The sequence below is a fragment of the Pipra filicauda genome, unplaced genomic scaffold (assembly GCF_003945595.2).
Source record: "Pipra filicauda isolate LSUMZ 115617 unplaced genomic scaffold, ASM394559v2 scaffold37_size4185640_pilon, whole genome shotgun sequence".
In the NCBI taxonomy this organism is placed as follows: domain Eukaryota; kingdom Metazoa; phylum Chordata; class Aves; order Passeriformes; family Pipridae; genus Pipra; species Pipra filicauda.
This window is the reverse complement of record NW_024104509.1, coordinates 1,064,184-1,076,478: the sequence shown is the minus strand read 5'-3', so window position 1 is coordinate 1,076,478 and position 12,295 is coordinate 1,064,184. Positions and strand designations below refer to the sequence as shown.

General features: G+C 38.1%; 1 protein-coding gene across 1 annotated transcript; it reads right to left on the bottom strand.

Moving 5' to 3' along the window:
- Positions 1-6,236: 6,236 nt before the first annotated feature.
- Positions 6,237-12,203, bottom strand: CUNH9orf40 (chromosome unknown C9orf40 homolog). Its single transcript, XM_027729013.2, has 2 exons — positions 11,824-12,203; positions 6,237-8,013 (listed from the first exon to the last, which is right to left on the bottom strand). Exons 1-2 carry the CDS (start codon positions 12,142-12,144, stop codon positions 7,858-7,860), a joined length of 477 nt encoding a protein of 158 aa, XP_027584814.1. The 5' UTR covers positions 12,145-12,203; the 3' UTR covers positions 6,237-7,857.
- Between the last annotated feature and the right edge of the window lie 92 nt (positions 12,204-12,295).

Genomic DNA, 12,295 nt, shown 5'->3' with positions numbered 1-12,295 from the left:
GCTGATGGCAACAAGCTGTGTGGTGCAGTTGACATGCTGGAGGGCAAGGAGGCCATCCAGAGGGACCCAGACAGGCTTGAAAGGTGGGCTGCGGCAAACCTCATTAAGTTCAACAAAACAAAGTGCTATACGTGGGTTGTGGCAACCCTAGGCACATCTGGTTGAGGGGAGAAGTGATTGAGAACAGTCCTGTGAAGAAAGATATGGGGGGTGGTCAACAAAAAGCTCAGCATAAGCCAGCAACATGTGCTCACAGCCCAGAAAGCCAACCAAATTCTGGCCTGCATCAAAAGCAGTACAGCCAGCAGGCTGAAGGAGGTAATTCTTCCTCTCTACTCTGCTCTCATTAAAACCCACATGGAATGCTGTGTCCAGTTCTGGTGTCCCCAACATAAGAAGGACATGGAACTGTTAAATCAAGTCCAGAGGAGGGCCATGAGGCTATTAAGAGGACTGGAACACCACCCCTATATGAGCAAGTTGGGACTGTTTCAGCCTAGAGAGGAGAAGATTACCTGGAGACCTCACAGGTATCTAAAGGGGATCTACAGGGAAGTTGGAGAGGGACTCTTTGTCAAGAACTGTGGAGATAAGACAAGGAGTAATGGGTACTAAATGAAAGGGGAAATTTAGGTTAGGTATTAGGAAGAAATTTTTTACTATGAGGGTGTTGAGAACAAGTTGCACACACACGTGATTGCAACTGGAAGAAGTTGCACGGACATGTTGTGATTGCCACAACCCTGGAAGCGTTCAAAGCCTGTTTGGATAAGGCCTTGAGCAACTTGGTCTTGTAGGAGGTGTTAGGACTAGATGATCTTTAAGGTCAATTCCAAACCCTTAACATTCTGATTCTATGATCTCTTTCTCACAGGCACTATAGAGAAGATAGAAATGGAAAGAGGTTTGTGTTAGTATTCATTCTCAAAGACCTGTCAAAGCAAATGCTTTGAACTTTAGAAGAAAGGAGACAAACAAAAATCTTTCTGCTTTAGACTGAAAAAAAGGAAGTTATCCACATGAGTTCTTCAGTTTGAACTAACCAAAAATTATTTACCTAAAAATCAAGGGCTAAACAGTGATGAACGTACAGAGATTACTGTGCTTCTTTAAGAAAGAAGGAAGTCTGCCTTTAGTGACCATGGCTGGAGGCAAGAGGAAAACCTGAACTTACTAGGGCGTCTGTAAAACACACTAAGCACACATATTTTCAGAGTAGAATACAAGACTTAAGGCAACACCAAATGATCCAGCGTAAGAAGATGGGCTGATTCATGATGAATAATACTGTCTGTCATCCATGCCAGTCTTCCAAAGGCTTGAGGCAGCTGAAAGCACATCCACATTCATGTGATACTGTGCCTTTAATAATTGCTGATTGCTCTGTAGGCAAGTCACACACACTTGACTTTTAGTTTTCACAGCCTAATCAAGCAATTGTGGGATCTGGACCTGAGGGTTCCCCTCAGGCACAGCTTGATGGCAAAGCCATGGCACAAGAGGCAAATGACCATATATGGATTCACCCTATGAGCTGTACCTGGCCAGTAGGGCATGCATGGCATTGACCACACCCTGCTGAAAGCAGCAGGCAGACAATCACAGGCATAAGTAAAATTGAGGTGTTGGTGTCAGCTAGGCAGAGCACTGTTATGATTATTATTGCTTTCAGGTTGTGTTTTGAGGAGCTAGCCCATAATAAAGGACAGAAGTATACCAAAACATACATCTTCAAACATTAACTTGGCTGTGTGTTGATGGCTGCTCTAATTTCACCTTTAGGTGCCTAGATTTCTAAAAGGAATGAAAAGTAAATTTAAGCTTACTTCTATTCAGGAAATTCAGGAGTTTGTTACCTTATATGAAACCATTTTAAGTATTTTTCCTTTCTGAGGAAAAACTGAGCAGCCTAGGAGAGGAAACAAGTTTGGTTGCATCCTTGGTTCAAATTGGTATGACTGATTATTTTTTAAAAATCTATTATATGATCAAATAGACCTTCAGTTTAAGAAAACACACTAAAATACTGATATTTGTTTCCTTGACTACTTGAGACTTAAGACAAAAAAGGACCTGTTCTTGTAAAGATTAGTAGAGTTACTGCTCACTGTCCTGAAAGCACAAATCCTCTATAGAATGAGTATGCTGTAATTAGAAAACTACAAATCAGAATACATCTCAAAAAATCAAATTCCACTATTAAAATCTCTAGTAAAACAGTACAACTAGATTAGAGAACTTCAAACATTGTATCTTTAAAAGGCAAAGTGTTTCTAATTTTGGTTACTGAAAATCTAATAATGCACTTTTATTATTCCTGTAAGTCAATCACAGAGGCTGATAATCAGCATAGAATGTGGTCCAAGGAATTTGAGTTAAAGAGTTTTGATTGCTGAATTTGTTATTGAAATAACTGGTCTTTACAAATTAGCAATTCTGACCTCACTTTAATTTGAGACCACCTGAAAAAAGGTAAAACAGAAATCCTAAAATGATTTGTGATTGGACTAGTTATCACTGACAAATCCAAGACATTCACAAATAAACTGCACAACATAAAAAGGGGAGAAAGGAACGCATTGAAATGTATGTACCAGAACCTGTCTCAGGGCTCAAAATAATGAGAAAGAAAAATACCTTTTACGCTGTTTGTTAGCATAAAAGCTAGTAAGAAAGTAGGCAGACTCAGTATCTATTTCTTTGACTCAAATGGACTCCAGTAACTAAGCTGGAGTACTTAAAGCACTTTGGGCATCTCTGCACTGCATGTATGGACTTAAGGAAAAAACACTACCATATTGGACACCAAATCCAGCACAATTTCTTCCTGAAGCTTTGTGCTTTCATAGAAATTTAAGGCACTTTGATATTCACACTCTGGGTTTGATGTGTCCAAAGTATAAACAGTTTTTGCCTGTTATCCATACCTTTCCTTCTCATATCATACCATATTTAACAATAATAGTTTTGAATTATTTTTACAAGTTAAATTTAAACAATTAAAAGCTGTCTTTGTTGTCCCTGTATTTTTACATTACATATTTGGAAATACAGAGGTTTGTCTGAAGTAGACTTTTCTCTTTTCAACCACAAGTTTCTCCAATTTCTTAAAAGTAGAAAAAATATTACAGGATACACAGATGCAACCCTTTGTGATTATCTGATTTAAAAAGCACTGCAGTTACCAGCTAGCAATCATGAAAGCAAATGATTTTGATAGTTTACTTTAAGCAAAGTAGTTCTTACTTAATAATTATGCAATTAGAAATAAAATTAGGTTTTTTTAAATCCCAGGAATTAAAAGAAACCGAAAGCAATTTTCATATTCTACAAGTTGAAGCATCAAAAGGAAACATCCAGCATAAAGCATCAGGCCTCAGAAAGGGGCATTTGACACTTCACAAAAATTTACTTTGTCTCCCTCCTGATTTCACATTTTTTCTCCTGGTAATGGTGACATATCACTTTAAAGAAAACTATTTTTTCCCTTCAGTAGTGGAAAAAGTTATTTACTACCTGTAGGGCTTTAAGAGAAGAAAGAGCAATGATTTTTAAGTCCTTAGAAGTGACTAAAAAGTCATGAACACTAAATACAGGAGTATTTAAAACATACTTATTAACAACTAATCAGTTCACTTACAAATGCAATAGCAATTAAAATAGACTGTTAAAGTACACTATACATCAACATCAAATTCTCTAATACAAAAAGCATGAACTAGGAAGTTTAATAAGACCACCAGAAAAACCCTATTTGAAATTTCCTCATACACATCAAATATATTGTTACCTATATACAAACATTTAAATACTTATTTATGAGTTAGTTTCTTATGAATTACCACTTACCTTTTTTTCCCTCATATTATCACTTTACATTTCAAGTAGCCTTCAGCCACCGATCAAGGTTTCCATCCAACACACAATCAGATAAACCTTGTTCCCCAGTTCTAACTAAAGGAAACAGTACTATGAAGCAGTGTCAACAGATTCCCGTGTACTAAACTGATAACTGGATTTGGTTGGTTGCTTTTGGTTTGGTTTTTTTCCAGGCAAGGGACTTGAAGAGATAATTAAGAGATGAATCAAAAATTCTTGCCACGATGTTTTTACTCTAGTTATGCTGAAAACCTTGTGTCACCTTATGATCAGGAACTTGTGACTTGATCTGCCTTTATTTATGTATCACTGTAAGGAAATCATTAGCATTCATGATGTCACTGCTTGAATTTTCAGCAGCAGTTCAGAATAAAAGCATACCGAAACCATTTTTCAGATTCACTGTGACTTACTGTGTATGTGTATTGCCACCTAGAGAGTCAAGGTTATAACTGTAGCCATGGAAATAATTAAACCAGCCCAGGCGTACTAATTATTATGAAATGTTTCTTTGAGCATAAGTTTTGCTGCAGCAAACAGTGAGTCTCTGCAGTCTAACACCTCTTACTGCAGCAGTTGTGAGATGCTTTCACAAAAGTGTACATGAATTCCCCACAATGAATCTGCTGTAACCAGAACATGCTGGCAAATTCTGGACATTAATTATCTTTGTTGTCACCTGGAAAGACACATGTACGTTCACACTCTTTATCTTCATGAAGCACCCTGTGGACTTTTCAATAACCTATATACATAAGCATGTGCTTTTTTATTGTCCACTAAATTCTTGGCCTTGCCAACAGGAAAAAACATCATCCAGTAACTGTCAAAACAATGAGAAACCTAATAAATTTACTGTTGATACTCATATTCAAATTAGTGTACTGTTGCTGTGCTGGAGCTAATGCTGCAAATAATGTTTCTTGTCATTGATCTGCTGGCCAACTATACTTTCACCCATAGGCTGCACTACCTCATCATCATCTACCTTCCATTACCCAATTTTTTTCCTCTTTTCTTTCTACCACTGTCTACTTACCCAACACATGGTTACCGGTGCAGCCTGTTTTCCATAGCAGTTCTTCACCTTCCTGATTTGGACTGAGCTTTAAGCTTCTCCCAGAGGCTTATCTATCTTGGGAACCATAGCTATAAAGCAGGCCTTCAATAAACACAAATCAGACAGTGTAAAACAGGCCTCACGTTTAGAATGATGCAGAAAATTAACAAAGACGTGTACTACTTTGCTGTTTAAATCTGCTCTGAAACATATTGAACTCAAGCATACTGAACTCAAGCATTTGACTTACTATTATACGTTTACTTGCAGATGCAAGACACCACCTGGGTGGTGTCTAGATACAGTTACCCTTTACACTTGTGATGCTGAGTTTTCCTTTTAGACAGAAATGTTTTAAAAAATAGCAAACTCCCAGGTACCTGAAGAGAATATAAACAATTTTTTTCCTGAGATTCAAAACCATCAAATTAAGATTGTCAGTTAGTATGTAGCTAATGAATTGTCTTGGGACTTGTTTTGGCAAATTAAAACATCTTAAGCTTACATATAGTTTTTATACAGCTTTTGAACAAAAGGTCTCTAGAAAAATGGAGTCAAAAGTCAAGACCAGCATTTTGATAGTTCACAGTGACACATGGCATCTGGAGACACCAGACACTGCGAAATGTAATTTCTCAATCACACCTTTTGTCAGCTCTAAAGCAAAGTTTATGTAACCTATCATCAGTCCCCATTACCTTTCCCAGCTTTTTGCATAACCCGAACTCTCAGAGTAATTTCAAAAAGTTTTCCAAGGCTTTTAAATTTACCTCTATTTGCAAACAGATGAATGGAAAAAATTAATCAGCTTGGCAAATGCTCTAAAAGTAGCTGTAACATTCCAGCCCATTACAGAGTCCACAACTGGAACAAACTAAGACGAAAGTGCTTGCCTACAGCATAATTGCAAATGAAGTAAACGTACAGCCTACAACACATTGCAAGCTTAATTTGTTTTAAAGGACTTATTTATTTTGTTATGGAATAGATCAAATATGTATTTCAAAGACACTAACATCTCCTGTCCCATGAGTACACTGGAAAGACAGATTTTAACACTAAAATGCAGTCTATTGCTAGGACATACTTATTGTGTATGAACCACCAAGCAGATTTTAAGTGACTAAAGTGTGATGCAAAGATACTAGCTAATAATGCAAAATACTGGATCCTGAGAACACTGGATGGTGTGAAATATTATAAACCCCACAAACATAGGAACACACATATTAGCAAGGGTAAAAAAAAAATCCTAGGTAATGTAACCAAATCAAACACCTCAACAAATTAATAAATCTATTTCTTCATTAATTTATTTTGGTTAGAGTAAACATGAAATAGTTGCATTTTTGCCAGAAAAGGTTTTTAAAAAGATTTTTCAAGTACCTCCTAAGACAAGTTGATGTATTTGGACTTAAAATGTTAAAAATGTCTTGAGAAAAATACATGTTGTCCAAATACGTATCCAGCTAATCTAACAGAAAGTTGAAGCATAACCAAACAAGCATGAAATGCTTGAGTCACTAAGCCTCGTCCTTTCTTCAGCAGGCATTCAGAAACCCTAACAAGCTAAATGAATATGCAATAAACAAATACAGATACCTAAACAGCACAAATACTGGAAAAAAGTTTCCAAATGTTTACCAAGAAAGCTAATGAGCTGACTATTTTAAGCAAATAGACCTAATAAATCAACAAAGTTACAGAAGCAACAATTTTAAGAAATAAAGTCAAGAACTTCACACAGTAATAGTCCCAAAGTTTTCAAATACATGCAGGTAAAACTTTATTGTCCTTTAGCAAATACATTATTAAAAAAAACGAAATTCAAAAGTTGCCTTCTTTAATGATGATTCCAGAAAAATACAATGTTTTCTATCCTTAAAGACAATACATATTTGCAAAATGTAACAGTCTTCCCATAAAACTTCAGTCTATTATTTCTAATTATACTTCAATTTGTAAATAAACTGCAAATCACAAGCATTAAGTTTGTATTTCACAGCAAAAAACACTAATTCAATGAACTTTGGTAAAAAATTTCTGCAAAAATTCACAGTCTCTGCAAAAACTACACCTCAGTCAGTACAGTCTGAAAAACTATATGCGGTAATTTAATATTGCATTAACTTTTTTTGACACATCTGCACAAACCTCCTGTTTGGACGCTACCAACTGGTTCAGAGCTAATGTCACAAAGACTAAGAATAACAGTCTGAGAATGGATCGAAACCCTAAAAGCTGGGTGTCAACTATTATGTGTAATGTGAAAAAAAGAAAGGGAAAAAACTTTTCCACAATGAGAATGTGAAAAACTTTCAGAAGAATGGCAACTTACAAAAGAAAATATCCCCTTTTCATTCCCCCTCTCTGCCACACAAATTTTTAGTTCGCATAGAAAAGGGAATGTTTTGTCTGGTCTTGACAGACTCTTATTTTTTGGTTTAGCTATTACACAGAAAAAAATCACATCAAAAATCACTACAGATTATGTGCTTTATGATAAATTCATATGTTAAATATTTCACTTTCAGGTACCACAGTTACATCTTTTTGTTCAGGACAGACAAAATGATTTTCCATTTCCCTTTGATATGTAACATATCCACCTGTTTTTTTTAATTGCACCCTTAAGTTCTAATTTTCTGTATTTCTCTTTTAGTCTTCTTCCATGTTTTCAAGTATTCTCGTTAGGCATCATAGCCTCCTCCATACTGCACACCTCCAGAGAGCTTACTATAAAGTACCCAATACCGATTATCCCATTCACTTAGGCAACTCAGACTTGCTTTTGCAGACTGCCACAACAGTTTCTTCAAGATGGCATAAGCATGCTTATTATTCAGCCAAGTAACAAAACCTGAATCCCACTGGAAACAAGTTTCCAGCAAGTAAATGTACAACTATGAAACAACTGATCAGGTTTCCATTTCAGTCTCTGTGGTATCAGTCTTCGAAGGAGTTCTAGTGTTTGATGGAGTCTCCCCAACTAGGTTCTGAATATCAGACAAATCAATAGTAGGCAGTGGTGCTCTCCAATACAGGAACGAGTTATACGGACAGAATTCTTCTTGCTTTGAAAAGAGACAAACAGAAAAAGAGGCAACAAAACATTAATTTGTATCCCAGCAGTAAAAAGAAACTTTTTATGCAAGAAACTAAAACAAGGAGGACTTATTCAGCTGTTCTATATTAACAGTTCTTAAAATTTTATGATTTTGAAGTTAATCACAATTTATTCTGCCTTTTTAAATACTCTTGCAAAGAACTATCACACAACCTCTGTGAAATACATTCATAACTGCACCAACTTCTTCAACTTACAACCTTTGCACAGAAAAATACTGTAAAACTTGTGCAATTATTGAACTTTGCATAAAAAACCTGCTCACTGCTTTTTCCTCTCCTAACAGTATGCAAATTTCATGCACATTTAAAACATTCAGAAGATTGTATTTACCTACTTTACATCAACTCAGATGATGATAATTGCAAGATAAATAAGGCATTGCATAGTTTTTAAAGCACATTTTGTTTCTTCTTTTCTGTGCCTAAATTTAATATTCAAGAGAGGAAAGTTTAAGAACTGGAAAGCAGTATCAGAAAACTCTTGGAGCAACATGTACTTATCTACTATTTTAATATGGAATTACATAAAAAAAAATTGTTTTAAACGTCTATTAGAAAACACACTACCTGTTTATAACCATGTCATTGTTATAAACAGTGGCCAATCTGTGCGTGTTTCTATGGACACAATACAGAGAAGAAGAGGAATTCTTAAGTCGTTCCTTAGGTCTTGAACATGTATTTCCTTCTGGTATTTAAAAACAGTAAATACTGTCACAATCTAAAATAATTCATTTCCACATAATATCTGTTTGCATTTTTCTAACATACAATTAGAATTTTTAAATATTTTACTTTACTGTCTCAGCTGTAACAGGTGGTAACAAATAAGCTGGTATAACTGTTTTGGTATTTCTCAGACCACAGTGTGGCCTGCGGGGGTGGTGTATGCACCACCACCATCAACTTTTCTGGGCCTCTACAGTATGGCTCTTGAAAAAATTCATGATTTGTCTGGTTTTGCCACAGAATAAAAAAATGTAACACTCAAACAATAGCAGTATCACCCCCCTCTAACGTACTGAAAAATTATGCTTCTTCCCACTTCCCAAAAGAGAGACAGACCCATGTAAATTCACCATACTGCCCATTTAAAGAAAACATTTTTCTATTTTTTACCACACAGACTTCTCCTGAACTGTATACAATCTGTTGTACTAGGTAACCTGTTTCTACTGCAAAACCCTGCATTATTCAAGACCTATAACAATTAAGAGAAGATGAAAGGTGCACATGTTTCATCACAGCAAGTTGGCTCTGTGCCTGTAGGATACTACTAATGTGAATTTGCTCACTGGGAAAAGACTGTCTTCAGAAAATAACAAAGAACAAAAATTCCCATTAATGAGAATTGAGACCAAAACCAATTAAATTACATAGTGCCAGTGTACTGCACAGCATTAAAAACAATCAACAACGTGTGGCAGGGATGGTTTTCCAGTCTGTATTTCAAACTAGGCAGCCTCACTCACACAGAACTGTGCAAGGCAGGTGGCAAACAAAGTCTTTGAAAAAAATCTCTGGCAGTGGAGTTTCAGAAACTGTCAACTAACTACCTTTACAAATACTCCCATATGTTTAATCTGAACTCCCTTTACATTTTAATAAGTTTCTGCTTATGCTGAGAGCTAAGTACTTAGAAACAGAATCCTGTACTTTGTATACACAGAGTAAATGACTGCATGCTTGTTTCAAAGCAATCAGAATCTAAAACTTCATAAACACAAAAATATGCATACTCTTAATTGTGGACTCAGACTACATGCTTGATTAATCTCAAAACATTTCACATCTACAGAGCAGCAGTATTTCAGTGTATTAGTAACTCCCAAATTCAGTGAGAAAATGAAAAAACCCATCAAGCACAAAAGACAGGCACAAACGCTGAACATTCACACCTAAAAGGCAAAATAAAGAATCAAATATTCACCTTCAGCTAAATAGGTTTCAACACACGTTTTGAGAATAAATTCTATCAAGATAGGCAACATGTAGCAAGCTCAGAGATACGAATGCTCTGTTTCTATGGACTAAGTTGTTTAATTTTTAAGGAGTTAGTGTTCCAACTCTAGTTGCAAAAGTGGGCTTCCAAATAAAATTAAAATAATATTTCTTCTCTGGCCAACTGTAATATAATTGGAATTGCTTTAAACTTCAACAGTGTGAAATTAACAGTATCCTGATCAAGCTTATGAATATAAGTAATGAAATACACAAGCCACAAACAGCAAAGAATAATCCCAACCTAGAGACTGTATTTTCAGAAAGGTCTAAAAATCATCATCAGAAATATCTCTATAAAAGACTTAAAATATATGGGCAGGAAAAAACTGGAAGAAACATTCTTGCCTCAGGTGCTAACCAAGCTTTATTTTAAAACTAGAACACTTTTTATACAACACTGTACTTAGAGAAACAACCTGTTAAAAATACAGTCCTACAAAAATATTTTATATAGAGTAATACTCTTTAGTGTGTGGACATTCAAGGGGCTTCTGATCTTCCTATCACTGCTAAAGCTTACAAAACTATGCCAAATAACCCTAGGGATAAGTAAAGAATCCAGCGTTATATTTGTGATGGAGTTAAACTACTCTTTAGAGGTTTGCTCAATTTGTTTAATTGCTATGCTTCCAAACACACTTGTTCCCTCTTCAAAAGAGATTCTTGTTTAAATGGCACAGCCTAAAAAGGCTGTATAATTTTCATAGGACATAGAATTTTTCTTCAGATTTTCCTTTTTGCCTGAATTCTACCATCCGTCACCAAAAAACCCCACTAACCAACCAACCAAGTAATAAAGAAAACGTGAAAAGTCAGAGCAAGAGAAAGAACAGCCACCATTTTCTTTACAGATGGATTTACAGATGAGTGTTATACTGTGAAAGGCCCCAACACCTCAAAACCAGTCTACAATTGTAATTCAAAGTAATTCAATTGTAATTCAAAGATTAGACTTTCTGCTACTTCCATATCACTTGATCTAATATTCTGGTCTTACTTAAAAGGTCCAGGTGGGACACAAATTGAGTTTATATACATCAAACTTCTAGAGAGGTGTGAAATTTGACTTAGCATTTTATTTTTGGAAAATTAAAACTTTCTTGGTACGAAATTTCGTTTTCTGAACTACTGTGTAAAGCACGGTCAAACCAGAAAGAAGAACGCATGCTGTTCAAAGTCAATCAGAAAAGTAATTTCAATATACCCTGATCATTAAATCACTGATGCTCTTTCTATGACCACCAACTCCAAAGATGTTTTGGTTAAAAGACAGCTTTGGTATTGGTAATAAATGGCAAAACACGAAGTTCAAGAAGTTGATGCTGTAAGTGAGCCTGACCCTCGCCCTCACACAACAGACATGCTACTACAATAACCTCTCCAAGCTTCCACCACGCTGTTGGGAAAAGGATGAGGCAGAGTATAGACTCAAGTGAGGTGAACTCCTGGCAGGTTGTTTTCCATCAGTTTTTCCATGGCGGAGGGAGGGGGAAGGAAGGGGAGTGGAGTTGAGAAAGCTGGATGCTACTTCTTGTTTTGAAAACGGAAAAAAGGAAAGAAAAAAAAAAAGTTTTAAACAGCCCACGGCGGATTAACCCCGGAAGGCACAGAAGGGGCCGCGTGGCACCGAGCGCTCTACGGTGCCTGGCTAAGGCCGCCAGCACCCCGCGGTATCGCTTCAGCTGCTACCGGCACCGCCCGCCCATTTCCCTCCCCGGAGGCGAGGGGCCCGGCCCGCCCCGCTCCGTTACCTCGGCGGCGGCGGAGGTCCGCTCTTTGCCCCGGCCCCCGGCGCATCCTTCCGCCGCCCGCTCGTCCTGGGGCACCGCGGGCTCGCCGCGCCGCCGCCACCCGCCCTCCCCATCCCCCGGCGGCGCACGGGTGGCGCTGGGCCCGGGCCGCTTTCCCGGCGGCGCCTCCGCCTCTTCCAGCGGCCGCTTCGGGGCGGCCGGGCCGGCGCGCGCCGGTTCGCTCCGAGGCCGCCGCTCGGCCGCGCGCGGCAGCGGCGGCACGCGCAGGAGCCGCTTGACAGGCACGTGACACATCAACGGCTCCGCGCGCCGCTTGGGCATGAGGGGCCGCGCGCCGGCGGCTCCGCGGAGCTCGCGATCTCCGCCGGCAGATGCACCGCGCCCGCGCACGGACCGCGCATGCGCGCCACGCCCGCCGCCGCCGGGAGCTGGGGAGGGCTCTCGCCGCACTTCCTCACGGGATGAGGGAGCG

Bases quoted from the DNA above. Each gene is read 5' to 3' on its own strand.
- CUNH9orf40 (XM_027729013.2), bottom strand. From the start codon at position 12,144: ATGCCCAAGCGGCGCGCGGAGCCGTTGATGTGTCACGTGCCTGTCAAG. The intron at 8,014-11,823 runs GTAACGGAGCGG...CTCTTTTCAAAG, and splicing joins GGACCTCCGCCGCCGCCGAG to CAAGAAGAATTCTGTCCGTA.